Source organism: Siniperca chuatsi, linkage group LG2 (genome assembly GCF_020085105.1).
Source record: "Siniperca chuatsi isolate FFG_IHB_CAS linkage group LG2, ASM2008510v1, whole genome shotgun sequence".
NCBI lineage: Eukaryota > Metazoa > Chordata > Actinopteri > Centrarchiformes > Sinipercidae > Siniperca > Siniperca chuatsi.
The window spans coordinates 13,978,086-14,000,553 of record NC_058043.1 but is presented as its reverse complement, the minus strand read 5'-3'; the positions used below and the strand labels follow the sequence as shown (position 1 = coordinate 14,000,553).

At 39.4% G+C, this 22,468-nt stretch overlaps 3 protein-coding genes across 4 annotated transcripts in view; 2 read left to right on the top strand and 1 right to left on the bottom strand.

Annotated features, from left to right (window-relative positions):
- Positions 1–4,681, bottom strand: part of syn2b (synapsin IIb) — a 79,561-nt gene extending 74,880 nt beyond the window's left edge. The window contains exon 1 of the mRNA XM_044220945.1: positions 3,590–4,681. Coding sequence (XP_044076880.1) covers positions 3,590–4,032 — 443 coding nt within the window. The 5' untranslated portion in view covers positions 4,033–4,681. The remainder of the gene's footprint in view (positions 1–3,589) is intronic.
- Positions 4,682–12,407: 7,726 nt separating this feature from the next.
- Positions 12,408–20,145, top strand: tamm41 (TAM41 mitochondrial translocator assembly and maintenance homolog). Of its 2 annotated transcripts, none has more exons than XM_044173136.1 (8): positions 12,408–12,827; positions 13,505–13,687; positions 13,815–13,907; positions 14,013–14,163; positions 14,937–15,082; positions 17,055–17,160; positions 17,988–18,050; positions 18,851–20,145. In XM_044173136.1, the coding sequence occupies exons 1-8, from the start codon at positions 12,693–12,695 to the stop codon at positions 18,940–18,942; spliced, it is 969 nt and encodes a 322-aa protein (XP_044029071.1). In that variant the 5' UTR covers positions 12,408–12,692; the 3' UTR covers positions 18,943–20,145. The 2 variants fall into 2 exon arrangements, with proteins under 2 accessions (XP_044029071.1, XP_044029063.1); XM_044173128.1 differs by having other exon boundaries at positions 12,414–12,827; positions 16,995–17,160.
- Positions 20,146–20,972: 827 nt separating this feature from the next.
- vgll4b (vestigial-like family member 4b) overlaps positions 20,973–22,468 on the top strand; it is a 45,692-nt gene continuing 44,196 nt past the window's right edge. The window contains exon 1 of the mRNA XM_044175420.1: positions 20,973–21,158. The gene's annotated coding sequence lies outside the window, so the exon portion shown is untranslated. The remainder of the gene's footprint in view (positions 21,159–22,468) is intronic.

Sequence of the window (22,468 nt, the reverse complement as noted above, 5' to 3'; positions counted from 1 at the left end):
CATGAGGCTACTCAAAAAACCACACACACACACACACACACACACACACACACACACATTTCTGAATTGCCTGCAAAAAAACATTCACTCTTTCATCTCGCAGCTTTATTGCTGCACTCCCACTGTGGTCTCTTTTTGTGGCACAGTCAGAGAAAGCCATCATAGTAGAACAGTCGATAGTTGAGAGCTCAGAGAATGAGCCGTCAGATGCAGAGAGAGTCATGATAGCTGTGGTTGCTTATGCAACTACCAGCCAGTATTTTAAAGGGTATGCCAGCGTTATTTAGAGTTATAGCGTGTTTGTAACTGCATGTCTAGTTTCCCTCAGTTAGCAATGCGTGCCTAATGCACATTTAATGTTCATTTTGTCTATTTTCGAGATGCACAGTTTAGATGGATTTAGAAAAGGGAAGTTTAAATCAGAGAACAGAAGAAGTTTAATTTGGGGAAAAGGCGAATGAGGGCACAAAGGACTAAAAGAAGACAGAGTGAGAGAAAGTAAAAGCCTCATTGCTTCTTATTACTATCATCCACTCCAAATGTATCAACAAAACCACTGTGAGGAATATTCATTAGGGTCTTTTAGTTAATTGTAACTGACAGGTTGAAATGACAGGCCTTTCCATCAATCTGTTCATCAAACTTTGCTTGTAATTCATTAGCGTGGCTGTAAAATGGCTGTTTGAATTAGATTCTTAGATGACAAGTGGGCGTGTACTAGTGGTATTACGGTGAAGTGGGATTGATTCATAGAAACTTCTTCTAAACCAAATGTGCTTCCCAGAGTGAAAAGTTTTTATTTAAATTTTATTTATTTAAATTTAAATTTATGTTAAATAAACATAAATTTCATGAGGGGCTGTTAGAGTTTCGAAATCATGCACAGAGGTTATAGTTGTAGTTTTCCTGACAGCTTTGGCATGAAGTCCCCATTGAAGTCAGGACAGCAGAGTCACTGCCCATCTTCTGCTACTGGCTAAAAACGCTCTGTAATGTAAATTAGTAGTTAGAACTGTTCCCTCCAACTTATGGCATCCTAAATCTCAGAAATCAAACGTGCGCTCATTTTGCACACGAGATTTGTGATTTCATTCAAAATGAAATGAGGGATAGAGGTTTCATGATGATGTGGATCACCAAGTAGAAGTCTGGCTGATGCTATCCATCAAAAACTTTAAAAACCTATTTATTTTTGTGTGTGCAGATACCAGCAATATCAAACAAGACAAGCATGTCCTCTCATTTCTGATTGATCCGAATATAGCCTTGATGTGAACGACATACAGAATCATTACAGAGGAGGAATTTCTAGTGTGATTTTCTGTTTTCCAAGTTTTATCACTGAGAGCCTCAAGTCCCGCTCTTTGCCGAGAGGAAAATCAATAACATTTAGCAGAATGCCTCTGTGGCTCAGATGCTTTAAGGGAAGCTCTGTCTGCAAGCGTCCCCCCACCAAAGAATTAACATTAATATTGATATTGAGCTCTTTGGATGAAATATTGTTTACACACAAAATAGGAGGACTTCTGGAAATAATGCCAGTGAAGATGCAAATTCATTGCATTACACTTCTTAATTGTTAAATTATATTACTTACTTGGCATCATAGAAGTTGCCCTGCAACAAACTGGGATTTGTATTTCAGAATTTAAGAATTTTTGTAGGAATAAACTTTCAAATGTTTTTTTTCTGGCTATGTACAGCATTTGGCACTGAATGGTGGCTGCAGTGTCTCATATTCAGATCATAAGCCACCAAAACACTCACAGCAAGTGACACAGGATTACCATAATGTAGAGCTGCCAGTCTTATGCAGTCAGTACAGTGTAGTGGAACCTCAACGCTCATGCATGTATCCACACATGCATAATGCACTGTTATAGAGATAATCCTGTGCTGATTGTGTTGGAAATAATATCCACTGCACTAAACAGTGAAGACCATTCAGTCCATTTTATGCACCAGTGTCTGTAACTCAGACATTATTTAATCAATGGGACATGGCACCAGACTGGAATTCGTGCCAAAATGGGTAATAGTGACAAAGCATTTAGTTACGTTTGCATTTCACATTTTGCAGTCAATTAAATCTCAGTCATCACCTACAATGGCAAGGTCCCAAAGAAGGATGTATTCATATACTTTCTGGGCGCTAAAACAGGTTTAAATATAATTATATGTCAAAGATTTACTGAACTAGAACTGGAAATTCATTCCAAACTACAAATCTTTGCAACTGCCAACATGCGTTTTAGTAGAGTAGAGTCAGCTTCCAAAGAGATAATAATATAGCCAACATCCCCAACAAACCAATCTCAACTAAAGGTCCACTTACTCGCTTGTTCTGGAGCTGTTGACCATATCAAACAGTCTTCATCAGCAGATAAAGTTTGTTCAGTTGTCATTGAACTCTAGATGTTCAAACTTTTAATGAGCGCCTTTAGAACTTCTCAATCTTGTTGGCTTAAAAGCTTGCCGCTTTATTCTTGATCTTGGAAACAGCAACGATCTCAACTCAAGGCCCACTTACTCACTTGCTCTGCTATGCTTTTGAACATATCGCATTGTTTGCAACAATAAACACACTCATTTTTATGTGGGATATTAAAGAATAATTGCCATCTGACGACACTCCAGAACGTCCAATAAACCAAAAAGGTCAAGAGTGTCTTGCTTTATCACATAGCCATCCAATAATAGGCTGACAACATGAAACTACACCAAGATAATGACAGCAATTAATGGCTGTAAAATTCATCATCAACATCCACACAGAAAACCTTTATAGCCTGAAAATGTGATTTGTAGGAAGAGAAAGCAGCGAGTGGGATAGCAACATTATTATAGGGCCAAAGGCTTAAATTTCACTTGTAGAAGGCGATGTTTTATTCAGAGCTACACACTCCCGCATGTCAGTTTATGATGTATGAGTTGATAGCATATGATAATATCCTGTTAGCCAACTTGTGCTGTCAAGGGATGGAAACACTTACCCATAGCTCTCTAACACTCTCTCTCTCTCTCTCTCTCTCTCTCACACACACACACACACACACACATACATATTTGCATAAGCAGGCACACATGGCGTCATAAAGGCTCACATAAATACACAAAAACAGGGGCAGGTGACAGAGTGCTGGGTGGTGGGATGTGTGAATCCAAACCCCAGAGAAAAGCTGTCCTGTCTGTTTGGATTAATAGAGCTGTTTCTATTTTGGGAGCAGCTTCAGTGAGAGGAGAGAATACATTTTAATACAAACACATAGAACACAACCAAAAAACACAGAGTAAGACATAGGGATGTAAGAATTCATTTCAAGATATGTGAAAGATTAAAATCAATTACACGTGTCAGTCAGCATTAGGCCAACTCACCCACGCTTAAATGAGCTTTTCGCATTAACAGTAAATCAGGTTCCATCTGGCTGACTAGAAACCAAACATTTTTTACACCGAATCTGGAGAGCACCCCAAAAACTGGGAAACAGCGTGCCAGTTAACACAACCACAGACTACATCAACTTCCCACCAGTCAATTGGACAACACTCAACCCATCATTAAAGTCACTTGCATCTTAACACTTACCACTCATGCTGTGGCTCATCAATGATCAACAGGATCTTGAACTTCTTGGAAAGGGAGGGAGAGGGAGCCGACTGCTCCACAAACCCGGCGGCGGACGCAGCCGTCTGTTTGACCACGTTGGTGATGGAGCTGAAGGAGCTGAAGAAGCCAGAGGAACCGCCGGAGGAGCCTGACTGGGCCTGTTGGGGCTGCTGAGCCAGCTGACTCAGACGCCGCTCCTGAGCTGCGGGAGAGCTGGCTGGCGCCTGGGACGTTGCTGGAGATTTGCTCTCGGACTGGGCTGGGGCGGGCGCCGTGGTTGGGTCTGCACCCTGCTGGGAAGGGGAGGACGCGGTGGGGGGAGGAGGAGCAGGTGGGTCAGGCCTCTGGAGGTCTGTCATGTAGCCGTTGGGCAGGTTGGACATGAAGCTGCTGTCAGAGAGACGGCGCCGGAGGAAGTTCATGATTGCGGTCGCAAGGTCGGTATCTCAGTTGGTCGGTTATTTTCTTGTGTCTCCTGATTTCTTGGCTGAATGGAGTGAAAGCTAGAGAGTTGGTTACAAAGAGATCAGAGGTTAGACGAATGACAGAGAGCAAATCAGTCCAAATGGTCGAGTGGTGGGTGAAGGAGAGCTGCTTCTGTGTTGGGAGGAATGGAAAGCAGGAAGGAAGGCCAGGATGGATGAAGTGATGGATACAGCTCTGGTCCAGTCTTCAAGAGACAGCTCTCCAAAGCACAGCTAAGCCAGCAAAACAGCGTGCGTGTATGTGGTGTCCCTCCTGCTGAGCCTCACGCCTCCTCACAAATGTGTGATGTGTAAGTGTGTGTCTGAGAGAGAGAGAGAGAGAGAGAGAGAGAGAGAGAGAGAGAGATGTGGTGACGCCCCCTTGAGGTGCTGGTGCTCTCCCCTCTGCTCCGCCTTCCTGCCTCCTGATCTGCTGCAAGCCGAACGCGCTCAAGAGATGCTGCTCTCTCTGCTTATCTCACCTTTTCAGTCGCTCACGCTCCCTCTGCCCTGTCCCTCTCGCTCTCTCACTCTTTCACTCGGCACGCTCACTGGCTGCCCCCCCCCGCCGCCTCCTCTCTCCTGTCATCATCCTCCTACATCGCAGGCTACTTGTGTGTGTGTCGTGCTGCAGCCTTGTAGCGCTGCGTGCCGTGTGCAACCACTGGAAGGGGTTTCCTGCGAGCGTACATAAGGTGGAGTTCACAGATGGAAACACCATCCACCCTGCTCTGCATTCCCCACCTCCTCCTCCCACCATCCATCTTTCTACCCTCCTTCTCAACCTGTCTTCCCTCCATCCCCTTTCCCTCCATGTATGACATTTTGTTCTAGTGGATTAATATTGAACTGAAAAATAACCCCTACTCTGAGAATGTGCTTATGCCAATATTTTGCCATTAAAAGCATGAGGCATAATGGAGGGCAGGGTTGATTTGTAATCTATACCACTATGGTGAAGACGCCCAGGTAGAGGACAGTATGAAAAAAAGACAGGAGGAGAGGAGGACAGAGATTCATTCACTCCCTCATGGTTTCTATTGAAGGATTTAATCAGTCAACCGATTCCCTCCAGTGTAACGTGTTGCTCTTCAGTAACGTGTCCTGTTCCTCAGAAAGCAGCACATGGCGGCGCTGATAAAGGTTAGCCAAGCTTGAGGAGACGCTATAGTGATCAGTATTTTAGATGCATTTTTCATCATCCTTTGATCTCTGTAATAGGATCTGTAATTATTATTATTGCAGTAAGATTGTCCTAATGATTTCACTGAAGATAATTGTAGCATCAATTTCCTAGCAGAACAATAAAAAACATGGATGACAAAGGTAAACAATCACATAACAACATACTCAAATACATACACTGCTTTCAGGTAAAGAGTAGATACAGTTTCTTTTCTACACCACACTGTGCGTCACACGATTTGCTTCCGTACCATGCCTGGCTTCATTATGCATTCATTACTTCAGGGCATGAGAAGAGCACTACCCCTAAATGCCGTCAGAAGGCTGCGTCTGCGCTGTTTGCTGCCCTAAGCTTTACTTAAAAAAAAACAGCCAGAAGATGACAGGACAAAGAGGGAGAAAGAAGATTATTCAAGCGGGAAGAAAATCCCACGCACGTCTGAACCACACTGAGAACAGCTTGGCATTAAGACTGCAGTATAGAAAATGTAGACCTACAGTACCTCCATCTTGTCTTCAATGGGCAGTTATTCCTTAAAGGATGTAAAGAAGAAATATCTTTCAACCCATTTATCAGATTTGATTGCTCTTTCAGCATGAAGCATTGAGATTTCTGGGAACTAACAGCTTTCATTTTCAGTACAGATTTAGTTTGCACAGCTACTATCTCCATTGATGGAAATGTATTCATTGACCTTTATGCCATTGAAGGGCAGCTTTTCAGCTTTACTAATCTAAACCACTCACATGGCCATATCACTTCTGAACCTCAGCTATTTATTTTCGAGTGACTCATAATTCGTTTTTTTTGTGAGTTTTTTTTTTTTACACGAGCAATTGTTGCAATTTGCAGTCGAGGAGTTGAGTACCCTATAGATTACTGCGCAATATTGCACCACATACCATCAGCCTCCGGCACTCACCTTTTATTCACCGCTTATGTTTAGACATAACAGTTGACAAAAAAAGGTGAACCCACTTTTCTTGTCATATGTCAGTACATAAATCATTCTTTGGACTCAAACAACACAGCGGTAAAGTCGAAAATAGTGTTGTGAAATACTTAATACATGGACCTGTGTTCAGTCCTCAAAAGAGATTTCTTTTGCATAACATGCAGGATCTACATTTGTAGCAAGTCAAGATGAGTCAAGCCCAGTGTGTGTGTGCGGGGTGGGGGTGGGGGGTGTTTAGTCAACCAGAAGAGAGCCGGAGTGAGTCACAGAGCTGCAGTGTGAACTGTAGCGACATCCTAAGCTCATCCTGGCCTACATGTTTCATGACACACATACACAATACATTTCTAAACAGCCATTAAATAATATAATATGTGTGAGCATGAAATTATGCAGGCGACCGAGTCAAACATTAAACAGTGGCAATTTGAGCATTTTTCTTTTCTTTTTTCGCCCTACCATTTACAAACACAAACTAACATTTATAGCATAAATCATTTGCTTTAACCATTATCTCTTTTGAATAAAGAGCTACCCTGCCTGAAAAAGATTATGCAATCCAACCTTCCTCATGTTTCCTCCCCTCTTTTGACCTGAGTGTGTGTTGTTAAGTATGCTTTAGCTTAGAGGAGAATATGATATGATCTGCCTTGTGCTGCTGCGTTGGAGGAAACACAGTAAGAATACACAAACAGCAGATCCACAATACCAGGAGCATCACTCATCTGTCAACACACACATATGCGCACATATACTGTGCATACACATCCTCATACACACACACACACACAGGCTGGCATGTACACAAAAGCACAGATGCTGACATACAAACACACTTAGCCCTCTCTCTGTTTTAAGTGTCATCAGTGTTAAGACCAGTATGCTTACATGCACACACACATACACCGAGTTAAAGAGTGGGTAATTTAATTCAATATTTTGCATCAATGAATGAAGTGAATCATTATATTAAACACTAATTAATTCAGTAATAAAAATATTACTGTGATCCTTCTTCATCAGCAGATGGGACAGGAATTTTAGAATATAAAACACAATTTTTGGTGGATTGTAGGATATTTACACGTTTCATGATTTTCTGTGAATCATGTGATTGTCTGTGTGTGGTGTGCATGTGCCTGGTTAAATACTGCTTTGGGGAGATTTGCTGCAGATATCCGAGCGTGTGTGCAAGGATCAAACCTCCTGTGGCTTCACTGGCTCAATTTAGATAATCCGTGAAAAATCTGAACACTTGGGCTCTGTGCACATCTGGCATCGACAGTAAGTGCTCATGACATGGTGTAATACATGCTACAACCTCAGTAAGGCATGCATATAATTGCAAATTCCAATATTTTAATGAATTATTCAATTCAATTTTAACTCAGTTCAAGTTTTATTCATTTGATAAATGACTTTTTAAATGACTAGATGTAATGGGGCAGGTGACATTGAAGCATAAAAGTGAATAAATGCTTTGCTTTGCAGGGAGTAATCTTAGATGCACCAGCAGGTTAACTGAAAACACAGAGGGCTCAGCCAAGGAAACAACAGGGTTATTATGGGGCTATGCTATTATAAAGTTACAGTCTGTCTTAACACAAGGTCTTACAATGGTAGACCTTCACAGAAGACACCTCCCTGTGCCTCTTGCATTACAAATGAGTCTTGATGCTATGACTCAGTTGAAAAATCAGAAAAAGAAACAACATAGATTTGAAGTTACTTTAGGGAATAGTGTAGATTCAGCTATTATAAAAGATAGCTCTCTGAATGAACGGTAACAGCGCTTTGTGTGGATGGATGGAGCTACAAGATTAAAACACCCACACACAACTCAGATATCTGCAGCAAATGCCCCAAAATACCATTTAAGCAGGCTTGTGCAGTACCACACATACATACATACACGTGCGCGCACACACAGCAAAACTTACTCTGCAGAGTGCGAATAGACAGATGCTGAGTTGTAGTGTATATTTTAAGGCACCACACAAAATACAAGATTCAAAACTGCCATGGCAACAAGTAGAACGGAAGTTGGCTTGGGAAGCACAACAATAAAAGCACTACAGTATTGATAAATCAGCATACTGATGAGCAGTTCATTACACATGCAAATGATGAGAACAGTTCATACAGTTCACAGTAACGATGATATGGAACTATGAAACATGCTATTGACTGTTATGTCCAGACTTCAGGGACACTCTTCTCCCCGGGTTGAGGAGCCTGACCCTGTTGACTGGATAAATAACTGATGCTCCTTTCCCTCTGTACTCATTCAGAGCAGATTATACTGATGTATGTTTTTCTGCTGTGAGTCCGCCTGCAGACGCTTGAAGTAAACCTACAGAAAGACAAGTGGCTGCCTTGTTTCTTTATTCTGCAGAATTGCCACTACAGACGATAATAAGAGCAGACCTACAGGTGGATGCTGGGGTGGAGGTGAGGCTCATGAAATGCTGTATGAACAGCAGCAGCAGCAAGCGATTGCAGCAGTTATAGCAAAGCTTTCAGGTGCAGCAGCAAGCAAGGCAGAGCAAGAGAGTGAGCAGACCATTTGATGGCTTAAATACAACAGCATATTGCAAAGGGTTTGTTGGATGTACAACATGGCCAGAAATATGTGGACAACCAAGCATTACACACATACTGTGTGTAATAGTGGAACATTTATTCCCCCACCCTGACCCGAATGAGCATCCACAACCAATGGACGTTTACGAATAAACTCTTCCTCGTAAGTGGTGAGCTTGAAATTCTAACAGTGAAATCTGCATCTTGCTATTAGCTTTGCTATTTCTTAATATTCCCTTAATATTAAAGGAATGCAGCAACTTTTTGCTAAACTATCACATCATCATTAACAAACGTTAATTGTGAAGAATGTGATGATGTCACTGCAATCATAAAATAGTATCCCAGGCTTGAAATATAATTCACAAGATAAACATAAATAAATATATTGCTGTGTAGGCATAAAGATGTACCTGACATTCAGATTCTTAGAGTTTACTTAAATTCAATATGCATATTTATTTACATAGCTGTCAACTATGGAAAATAGGTGATTTTATATGAGAAAACAAGCACCTGCCAGCTGGAGGAGGTGGAAAATTCATAGACCACTGGGTCTGATTACTGTGTGTGTGTGTGTGTGTGTGTGTGTGTGTGTGTGTGTGTGTGTGGGCTATAAAATCAACTAATGAACTAATGTACCTGGAACAATCCAGCCTGAAATCACATATGGATTTTATGGCAATTTCTATGAAGTGCCCTGAAGTTATGGTTTCATAAACTCTTTCACCAAAACACACACTGTTTACCTACATTGTGTTTTTATACATATCTACATAATCATTTAAGCATTTGAGCCATTACAAATCAAATGAAGCTATTTCAAAGTAAGATTAAGATTGATAGGATGCTCAAGTGTACTGTTAATATTAACACTGTCACCGAAGGTACTAACCAGTGTCTCATTTTACCTCATATGTGCATTTTAGTTCAACTTTCACTTGCTTCTGACTCCCAAATGATGAATATTATGGGCTTACTCCCTGCTCAGTGACACTGTAACCCTTCAGTAAGATAAAAGTAGCTGCTTCTGTTTGTCTCTTCTTGTAGGAGCCTGGAGCAGCTGTGCTTCTACAGAAGTGTGTGTGTGTGTTTGTGTGGTTAATGGTGCATTTTCTTTTGATGTTCCTTCCCTAGGCATGGGCAAGAATGGCAATCTCCATGGCAACAGGCATGCAAAAACTAAAAAGATTCTCCTAGTTGATGCATGTGTGTGTGTATGTTTGTATCTGTGTTTGTACTCACACACATAGGATATGTCTGTGCATGCAAGCTAGTGTATTACTATCAGGTGAACTTTAAATTGCACCATTCACTATAACCTGTATTCCTCTTCTTGCAGTTTTATTATAAAATGCAGATATTTATAACAGCAACAGTTAGCCCTACCTATCAAAGCTGTAGACATCCAAATGAATTGTTCGTGACACAAACTCAAGGTACTGTAAGCAGTAAATCAACAGCCACTTTTAGACTAATACACGGGAGATAAACATTACGAAATCACTTCAAATTGGAAAAGTGCAATCGCCACAAACATAGATTCATTTTAATTTGTTGTTCTGGCTCCGAACTAAAAGTTACAAAGGCAGCCTTCGCTTTCTTTCCAATCACTTCAGTCATTTTCACACTGGCCCACACAAACACTGTGAGGAAAGATTGAGGTGTGATGGAAGGATTCTCACCGTGGTTCACAATATATAGTTACAAGCCTTTGTTCCTGTGTACTTGCTTGCAACCAGTTTGCTGTTACTTCACAAGCTTTACAAAAGTGGATGAGTGGTGAACTTTAAAGAAGAACAGCTGTGAAATCAGTGAAAAATATCGTTATTATTCTTTGCCTCACTACAGGTAGTTGAGCCCACAATGCCCTGTGCTTAAATAAGTTTACTGTAGGTGTTTAAAATGTAAGATATTTCAGTCCTTCATTTTCACATACAGTTGACTATATTGTGTGACTTCCTTAAAGTGGCTATAATCAATATTCTTATAATAACAATGTATCAAATGACAATTTGAAAACAATGTGACAAGTGATAAAGCTCTAAAAGCTCACACTACACTACCTGCACAGCACCAAACGGCAGCCAGACACAATTAGCGACTAGCTGGTGAACATAATATCTACCATGGAAATACAGAACAGGAAGAAAAGTATGGGGATGATATTATAGATTCACAAGGAGGCTAGCAGAAAGCATATATGGACTAATGTATATCACTAGAGTCATGATCACAAGCGTTAATTCAACACGTATATGATGGCTAGCGGATAAACAAATGCAAAAATACCTTTTTACTCCTACTGGTGCTTCACTGTACCTGAAAAAAGGCACTTTTACAGAGTGAGTGAGCTTGTTAGTCAGGATTTAATGACCTTTTCAATATTCATTTGGCTGAAAAGATGGCTCACAGCAATTACTGAGAAGATAATATTTGGTCTTGAAAATCCCATAATGAGCTGCAGACATATTGCTGTCATGAATCTACATTCAATATTAATTCATTTAAATAGATGTGAGCATCAAACATGTAAGACTAGGGGCTAATGCAGGAGTGAAGACTGATGATGGCCTCACAAGCTTTTGGCTTTTACTGCTAATGTAGATTTTTCACATGAATCTCACAGTCAAGATTAACTTCACTTTCACAGATGTGCTTGGTGTGCTTCGATTTTAAGCAGGCATTTGGTTTTAAGCGAGAGTTTAAGACACCCCCAGGTTTATATGCAGTATTTGCTTTCATTTCCTTAAACAGATTTTATTTGAAGGTCAAATATGAAGGTCTGTGTCCTGGCAGGAGCAATCATCATTATCATGTCAGGATGATTCAATTCTCATAGATTTTTACAAGATGTGTAATGCAATACAAAATTTAAACACCACAGAAAATGAAAAACGAATCTAATTGAATGACCAGCCCTGACTTTCATTGCGTCTATTCTATTCTTTCACACAAAACAAAACGGCATTTATGATTGTTCAGGTTAGCAATTCACATGCAGCAAATACGCTTTATGAAAAAATCTTCAGACATAAAATGTAAGCTAAATATATCAGTGTGCATTCTGATACTCTCACAATTATAATTAAACTCTGAAAAATAAATGCACTAAGTCAAAAGAGATGGAAATAAACATGTTTCTCAGAATGAGGGACATTTATTTATAGGTGCTTTAAATGAAGTCAAAGGACAATGTGACTTCATGTTTATTTAATTTCATAATTCTTTTTTAAAATAATTTCCTTTTTGATAGGACTTTCACACACTGCACAATACAGCAGACACTGACTGCTGCAGTTGCTGGGAGCTTCTGATCTTGGTGTACACAACTATCCATACAAATCTGCATTACCTCATTTCCACCTAGCTGAACTTGGTCAAAAACCACCCTCTGCTGGCTAAATTTAGAGCTGTAAAAATCGTCTACGATTTTTTTCTCCACTCAAAGCGCTGCACTAAAATGTAGCAGTGTGTTGCCCAATTTACATTTCACGACTGTATACAATCATAGACGTAGCTAAATGCAAAAATAACTCGCACAGTAGTCATTTTTAGGCTTTTTTACGGCAGTTTGACGGTTGAGATAGCCTACCTTCCATCTCTGACTCGATTTCCCATGAGCCTCCAGCCCGCAGCAGATTCTGTTACGTAAATTTTAGGCGCCTGTCAAGCACACAGCTGACAGGCTGATGGACGCAGTTAAACGATAAAACTGATACTTTTAAAGCTATTCAGTTGCTGTGGTGGTGTTTAATATCATTGAGCCTCTCAGTCTGAAATGTGTCTGTTACTTAATGCGGCTGGAACTTCGTTTTACACGTTATTTAGTCGGTTATCCTGCTGATAAAGTAGTCCCTGTTGTTGCTGGAAAGCTATCCTAGCTAGTTCAAAATGACACTTCCAGCTTTGCAAACCGGTGTGTTTTACAGACGGATTTTGTCACAGTTTCCACAGGATATCAGTTTAGCTTTTGCCTATGGATCTGGCGTTTTCAAACAACACGGGACCAGCCAAGGTCAAATGGATGTAAGTGACATCTGCCCACCCTGCTCATGACATAAAACTTTCACTGTAAGTTAACTGTAGGCTACAACTTCGTTAAAGTGACTTTGTAGTGTAGCCTTTCTAGACTGCACGTGCTTGTATAAATAAAGTTAGACTAATGGTCCATTTTCCAAAAAGGACACACATCACTTATCATGCTGTCCAATGTTAGAGGGGTTTGTAGGTTTTCACCCTCACACACAAACAGTGAAAATTGCATAATATCACTATATTAATAAAATGAATAATAATAATAATATGAATAAATACACTGTTCATCACAATATTACAAATATCAATCTTTCAAATATTTATTCCAAAAATATAACATAAAATAATCAAATTATTTCAGTGCAATTAACTATGCTCCACTGATATACATCAAACAAAACTCTTCACACGTGTGTAACAATAACTCCTTTATTTTATCTTAACAATTAGTTACAATTTTTTCTGTTTCATTAATTTGGACATCAGAACTTTATTAACATGATGTGATCATATCATCGCAATATAATTCCAATAAAAGTTGCTAAACAACAATATTGAATTATTGCCTCCCTCTCTACATGTTTGAATGTAGAGAGGGAGGCTGTATGCTAATTCATTGTATTAGATGATGTGATGTTCTCTATTGTGTTTTCCTCTAATATATACAGAAGAACATGCTGGACTTTGTGTTTGCGGTGGACGACCCAGTGACGTGGCACACCATGAATCTGCTGCAGAATCGCAAACACTACTCCATCCTCAAGCTGCTGGGGCCCACGATGATCAGCTCCGTACAAAATGAACACGGGGCTTCGGTATACTACAACACGCTGGTGCCTGTGGATGGGAGGGTAAATGACATCTTTTTCTACACCGACCCTAATAATCAATATTGGCAGAAGTAAAGCTTTTTATTGTTTTTGTCTAGCTAGACTTTATTAATTACATACTTTAATGGCCTTTTCCTCTTCTTCTCAGATAATCAAATATGGTGTGATTAGTACAGAGTCTCTGATAGATGACCTGATGCACTGGAAGACCATGTATGTTGCTGGACGCCTTCACAAACCAGTCAGTACCATGATCAGACTTGGATCAATCAGAAAAACTGAGCTGTATAAAACTGATTATTTTATTGTGCTCTTATATTTTATGTTTTTATGTGTTCCCACGCAGGTGAAAATGCTGGTGCAGAGTGAGAACGGAAAACTCCGTGCTGCTCTGGTGGCCAACCTGAAGAGTGCTGTGACAGCCTCCTTCCTCATGCTGCCAGAGAGCTTCACTGAGGAAGACCTCTTCCTGCAGATAGCCGGTCTTTCTTATGCTGGTAACGAGCAGCTAACAAAAACCTGAAGAAAATTAAACTCGTACACATTTGTAAGATGCATGCATGCTTGGACACAAATTTACCAAATCAGATGCTTTAATTACACAGAAATAAGCGTTCTAGGTTTAGATTTAAATATATTTTCTCTTTTGTTCTTTCTCTCCCATGTAATGCGCACACACTTGATAATATAAGATTATCCAAGCTTGTGGTTTTCTTTGTAATAACGGTCTGGCCTGTGTGGTTCAAAAACTTTGAATACTAATCCAAATACAGTGCGATTCAACATGCTGGACGTTATTTGTAATCCATCTCTCAGAACTAATTTGGTTGATTTATGCAGATGTAGTAACATCTGTTAACGTTCTTCTTTGTGTTGACCCTACAAATGTTTACATGCTAAGAATGTGCTAACAAGGGGATTGTTACCCTGTAGGTTCCCAAGCTACAGAAGCATAAGCTAATGTCATGAGTAATGAGCTAAATAAGGGATTATGTGCAGTGAGCTGGTCGTTATTGCAAAATTAACCACGACAGGGTGATGCAGAATCTAGAATCACCCTGTCAGGGTTAATTTCGCAGTAATGACTGACTCTGATACTTGTATCACTGGCAGACATTTTACACTGGAAACTGAATACCAGAAGGAGTTTAATATCTCAGAACTTGTTACAGCTACAGTATGGTGCTACAGCAAAGATGGAAAACTGTAAAGCAGATATCATAGCAAATATATTACACCTGAGGGAAACATTTTGTCTGTGCCTCTTAAGGGGATTTTCGAATGGTGATTGGAGAAGATAAATCCAAGGTGGCCAATATCGTCAAAGACAACATTCAGCACTTCCGTATTCTGTATAGTAACATCCTACGGGACTGCCCTCAGGTGGTCTACAAACCTCAACAAGGAAAACTGGAGGTAAAACATGTCACACACACACAAATGCACAGAACACACACCTACTTTTATGATCTCATTTGATATGTACAGAACATTGTGTGCTGTATCTATGGTTTTGCCTCTTTTTAACTCACTGTGGATTTATTATCTGTGGACCACGATGGTGTAAAATGTTAAACATCCATGAGTTTCATTCCTCTGAAACAGAGTTTGTGGATTTACAAGGCATCTGCTGCATAAACTGAGGCTCTATTAACTTGTTGCTACTAACTAATCTGATACCTTGAAACTATTATCTATGTGTCATTCCTTTCAGACAAATACATTTTTAAACTAAAAGGAACACAGTGTGCTCACAGCCTTGGTAGGACACTTTAAATGGGGTGTGACTGACTTGACACTTTGCCGTGTTACCTGCTTTACATACAGTATTAACTAGTACAACATGGAAAATGTGTGTATGTCTGTTTGCACATTAAATGTCATTGATACATATTCCTCTCCATTTTTCTTGGTGTAAGGTTTCATCTTCTTTTTATTATTTAACTGTCAACACCACTCCCTGTTATACCAAGAACACACTCCCCACACCGTCCTGGAATAACATGTTTAGAAAGTGGTTAGGAGTGTCACACGTGTGTGAGTAATACATTTTGCAGTGAACAGTGCTTTGGGGAATTGTGCGCAGTGAGCCGGGCATTTGGGAAATGCACTTGTGCCCTTGTACGTCATTAAACAGTGCAGCAGAAGTAACACATGCATGTACCAACTCCAGACTGATGTACAGTTTATTCTCACAGCAGTGAGTGGCTGTGTTTTAGATGTTGAGTTTAACTAAGTTTAAGTCAACGTAGTTTCACCCACTCCAATGATTGCTTCTCCCACTTCTTCCTGAGTACATAAAGTTTAATAAAATTCATACTTTTTGTTTGTAGTGCCACCTACGCAGGTTGAATTTATGTATGATTTACTGCAATCACCCCAGGAAGCAGATTTCAGTCAAACATTTCACTTGAAATTTTAAGGAAAAAAGCTTGGGAAATAGTTGCTTTGAAATAAATGCTTTGAAATGAATCCTGGTTTTATACATATTCATGAAAAAAACAAGTCCGCTATACTCACTCTTATTATTCATATTTTGTTTTATAGCTCTGTTCCACAATACAATGTACAGTATTAAGGATCAGCATCTAGAACTAGACTGATAAATTGGCTGGGCATATGTCGGCCAATAAATAACAAGAAATTGCGTGTAAAGTGTAAAATGTCCCGGTCACTACGTGATTTTTAAGGTATTTCATCATCAACATGTTTGTTTTTCTATTACAAAATATTATTGGACTCTATATATATATATATATATATATATATATATATATATATATATATATATATATATAATCTAATTGTCATATTTTTAACATCTCAAATATTGATATTGTATCAGTAGATACTAATACTATACTGTATAGTCCTAGCGAAAATCCAGTATCTTTAGGACTATAGTGTGAACCCAAAATGGTTTATGAGCCAGTATCTGATGACGAGACATCAGCGACAGGCTCTACATGACATGAATATTGGTCTTTTTTAATTAATTAGGGTCCAAGCACAAGACTACATTTACATAGGATCTGGATTCGAAATGTTTCCATTCCGTGGATAATTTTAAAGATATAATTGTAGGAGGTTTACTGTGTGACAGATTAGAAGGTTCAAGCACATGCTAATTTCACAGATGACAAAAATATCCCAGTGTTATTATCTTGAGATGCATTAACACAGTTCATCCTAATGTACTCTGTGTATTGGTCAACATGTGTGCCTGACCACTCAGATGAGACCTGTGGATGTGATAGTCTGTGCTGCTGCTGGTATTCAGTCTGCTGCATGTGTCTCTGTTCACTTATTCTTGTTTGTGTGCCTGGAGGTTGACAAAAGCCCAGAGGGCCAGTTTGTCCAGCTCATGGCATTGCCTCGGACACTGCAGCAAAGGATCACAAAGCTGGTCGATCCTCCAGGGAAAAACCGAGACGTGGAGGAGATCCTGCTGCAGGTTGCTCAGGACCCAGACTGTGGAGCTGTCGTACAACAAGGTTCGGACTAAAGAATGGGTGGAGGGATGTGGAATAGAGGAAAAGATACTAAGATAAGGGAGGAAGTTCTCTAGAGATGATGTACGGTGATGGAGGGAGGGAAGGCAGAGCGAGAGGGATAGATGGATAGAAAAAGTTTAATAAAATTCACTCATCTGAGATACAGTGCACGTTGGTTGTACAGGTCCATGCCGATACAGTGTGTGTATTAGATAAGGTAGGATTATGCTACATATAAATAATGTTAGGAATATAATGTACCAACTTACTAACAAAGCCAGTATATTGTCTAACATGCCCAGAATAGAATAAACATGTCATCCCTAAGGCTCATCAGTGCCAAGTTGCATCATCACTCCTGGCTTCTTCAAAATCAGACCTGTAGTGTAGCAGATAAGGTCCTTGTAATTTTCAAATTTTAGGCCAGTAAACATAATTTTTAATTGGAACTCAATGCTGAAATGCATCATTCCTCCAAATTGTCCTAGTGCTGTCTGAGATACAGTGTCACATGTGGATAAACAAATTTGACACTTATCTATAACACCCTTGTTAGATTGATCAGTGTCATTTTTCAGGACAGTTCGAGTGTGTAGCAGTTTAATGTCATGTCGAAGGAGCTTGAAATTTTAACCATCATAAACTCATGGATAGGTTTGTCTCTTTTATATGCCAGTAAGCAAACAAAAAAAAAGGTTCTTCTTAAGATGGAGATGTATGTCCTCTACCCATAAGTAGCAGTCATAAAATTATATTGCAGAGTGATGAAATGTTAATATTAATTAATATTAATTGTTGTATAATTGCATGTTTTGCTTCCTCCTCAGGTATTTCATCTATTGTGAAATCATCCAGTATAACACAGAGTGTCAAAGGCATTGCTACAGCTGGTAGGCACTCTTTTCTAATTTGTTTGATATTTTGGCAGAATACATTGGCAGGTTGTGTTTGTATAGGCTGATTTGGTGTTTCACATCCCTTAAAGGAATAGTTTAACATTTTGGGAAATGCATTTATTCACTTTCTTGAGTTAAGACGATTGATACCACTCTCACGTCTGTATGCTAACTTTGGAGCTACAGGCACCAGCCTTAGCTTAGCATAAAGACTGGAAACAGGCTAGCCTGGCTCTGTCCAAAGGTAACAAAATCCGCCTGCCAGCACCTCTAAAGCTCATTAATTAACATGTTATATCGCATTTGCTTAATTTGCACAAAAGCAGAGGTGTAAAAATGACAATTTATGAGGTTAGGTTAAGTGCTGGAAGGTGAATTTTGTTACCTTTAGACAGTCAGGCTAGCTGTTTCTCCCTGTTTCCATTCTTTGTGCTAAGCTAACTGGTTGCTGGCTGTAGATTCATATTTAATGTACAGATGTAGGATTGGTATCAATCTTCTCATCTACCTCTTGGCAAGAAGGCAAATTAGCCAAAATTTCCCAAAATGTCAAACTATTCCTTTAACGTGGCCTTTAAGCATTGTGTGCCTCGTACCTTTTAATTAGAAACATGGACAATCCTATGAAAGATTGTCCACATTTAAGAAATGTTAATTTGGACAAACTAGACATCTCTAGACAAGTGTATTGTTAACTCTTCTACTGTGTATTAACAACTGTTTTAATGTAGAAATAGTGTTCTTCTAATGTGGTTGTTAATGTTGAGCGCACTTTGTGTCCTGGTCCTCCCCAGGCTTGTGGAAGACGGTGTCGTACAGCTCCAAGAAACTGATAAAGATGTGGAGGGGTTGGAGGAGGAAGCCGTCTGCCTCACAGATGTCCTGATCCTGTCCATTTACTAGGAACCCGTCTTTGTCTATAACTGTGAGCCACACAATCGACGCCCATCTTCTGATTTTAATCTGACAAACAGTGGCTGGAACAATCACACACACTCACCTCTGGATGTGTATCACTGCATAGCCTCTATGAGTGGGATCACCAGGTGTAAGTCAGTGTTTGAATAGTGTAGAACTGTCTGTACAAATGGCCTTTATCATGCAATTCACAAGTTGTAGAAAAGAGGGTGACATTTCACGAGCCTGACTGAATTATGGCTGACATTTAATGGTACTACAGACTGGACCTTTCTGGGTAACGGCTACAGTGACTGGCGAGGAACTGCTGAATTGGCTATGTCTGGAGCCACAGCACAAAATCAGTGTGAGCACCGCATGCAACGAGTACCGCGAGTATAATGAAGAAAAGACTTTGGTGTCATCTTACATCTTTTGAATTATATTGAGTGTGCATGTTCTGTGTGAATGTTGCTACCTAGATGAGAGATGATGGGCAGCTAAGATGCTGAAATAGTGCAGATATTGAGAATTATATTTCTGTGGGTAATTCTCGCCTTTGTGCTGAGAGAGGACTTTATTGAACTCTCCTCAGATGTGGACTGGTGTTACATGCACACTTCTTATCCCCCTCTCACACTGCCAAAGATCTCAAATCTTTCATCTCTTTACTTATCATGTTTTAACAGTGTTTTTGATGGTTGTACTATATTTATGTCAGTATTCATAAAATAGCAAACAGAATACAACCTTTTTCTGCCGCCCTAATGTTACGAGCCGGTTCGATCTATGCATTGATTGGTTCTTTACAAATACTGACTGTAGTCTAATTCACTTACAAGAAATGGGTTTAATAAACGTTTTAATACAACGGCATGTATGATTACTCTGTTTTCAGAAGCTGTTTTTTTTTTAACCTCACTTAAGTACACAAAAAAAATCCTAAATGAGTCCACAATGTGAGGAAATTAAGTTTAGCCACTACTGCTTTCTTTTGCCTCACTTTATTTGGGCTGTTGTTTCTGTTGTTTTCATTGTAGGTCTACATAATTAGGATTACCTGTCTTTACCACTAGTGATAAGTGATGATGAAATGTATGTATTCATAATTTATGACACCTCACTTTTTTTTACAAAATATTATTACAGAATGTGACTCAAATTATAATCGTACAATAAATATTAGATTCTCTCTCGTCCTCAGTGATTTGATTTCTGCAGCTATCTGCTCTGGATTAATGAAGCGCAAGCTTGATTGTGACAGATTGAAGTGAGAGATTAATTCACATTTTCTTTTCTTATTATGCAGTTTTGTTTGAGAAAGTTATTCTTATATTTTTATTACTTTATATGCAAAAAACATGAACATGAAATCCATCAAAAATTACAATGTTCATAGACCTTTTTCTCTGCCGATATTTTTATGTTATAGCAGGAAAAGCACAGGTGTAACTAATAACATTACTAAATAGTGCAGAAGTTAAAATATTGGAATAAAATCATGTGTGTGTGTGTATATGTATATGTATATATGTATATATATATATATATATATATATATATATATATATATATATATATATATATAAAAAATGAATAAAATCAAATCTAATATTAAATATAATACTGAGGTAGACTGATGTACAGTAGTGATGACACATTAAACTGTAATGTAGACAGGTTGTGCAGTAATGTAGTAAAATATGCTTGATGAGAACCGGTTATGAACAGGTAGGAACAGAATGTGTTTGGTTGTTAAGGGAGGGAGCTCTCCTGAACCCTCTTCTAAATGCTTCCCCACCTCAGACTCCCTGAGTAATAAACACAGCGACGGCAGCCTGACCTTCAGAGGATGTGATGCAATGCTCTATTATCATAATATATGCTGATATCATTGCTTCAGCCCTCCACCAATCAGCGCGCTTCACTTTCACCACCTGCTAGGAACTGAATTCCATCATTCCAGGCATTCCTGCCCTCCCTCCTCCTCCTCCTTCTCCTCCTCCTCCTCCTCTTCCTCGTTCAGTTTACAACCAAGTTGTCCCGACAGCTCTGCTACTATTGTCTTCCCTACAGCACCGTTTAGCCGCGGCTTTTGTTTTGACTCTCTGTGGGATATATTTCTGCGCTTGTGTTTAGTTTTTATTTATTTTTTCTGTGTGGACATTATCACACTGGAAGATACCAAAGTGGCGCTTGAAGGAGGTATGTGCAGCTAAACATAAAGTTGTGTCTGACTGACGTTGTTTCGGGTTTGTAGGATGAGAGAGTGCGCTCTTTTTTTTTGGATCCTATGATGCAAATTCAGTCAGTCTTTTAGTGAAGTATTCAGCGTGTAAATGAAGAGCGAAGCGTTGAGAGCAGATTTAAGACAGGGCTGGAATAATATCCGCCTTGTAATACGAAGATGAAATTTCATTCACGATATGATTCGGCACTGGCGGGTTCCCAAACTTTCTCATGTCTATGCTTTCCTCCGGGGCTTTGGGGACATGTTGTCTCTGTGTGGTGGAAAGGAGTGCAGAGAGTGAAACCTAATCACAAAATCAAGTAGCGATACATCTCTTTTGTAGTGCCAACTTCAAGTTAAAGCTATATTTTGCCTTTTTATTTCGCTGTGGACCTTCCTGGACACCTCTTAAGAGACCGATAAGGAAGCACTGAGTCGGGCTGATATGAATACAGGGCTGCTGGGAATAAAAGTGGACGCACTTGCGCCTCATTTAATAGGTTTCAGTTTTGTCCAAGTCGGTCGTATGAAGAGTTTGTCGCATTTCTTCACCACGTAGACAGTGTTGTGTTGTGACGAGCCACAACAAACCTGACATGTTTGCAGTTTAGTCTGGAGCCGCAGGAATAGTTTTTAATGATAATCTTGCTCAAAACGCTAGTTTCCTGGAGAAATGAGGGAAAGGTATCTGAGGAATGCAGAGAGAGGGACGAGAAGCGCGCTGGAGCGTTTTTCACCCGCAAATACCTTTCATAGCGCAGCTAGACTAAAGGCCCAACATTGTAGGACAAAACCCCCAAAAATGCGAACTTTCACAGGAAGGTCATGTAACGAACTATAGGACAATAACTGAAGAAAGTATTCATACCCTTCAAAAGGAGCAATGTTACATTCAAACTTAGATTAAAGTAGCAGAAGTATTATCAGCAAAGTCTTTATAGGTATTAAAAGTTATGTATATGTATTATGTATATTTTAACTGCAATGATTAGTCCAACGACAGAAAATTATTATATTATTTCTATAATCATTAATCGTTTAGAGGGACACCCCCAAATCAAAAATACATATTTTTTATTCATATAGATTGTTTTGGTGTGAATTGCAGAGTTTTGGATATATATATATATATATATTATTATTTTTTTATTTTTTATTTATTTATTTATTTTTTTTGGCCCTTTGAGCACCACAAGCCGAGTGCCATACAGTTCCATTATATTCTAAATATGCTGACATCTCTACTGCCGATATCTGTAAAACTCTGCAACTCACACTCCCCTCT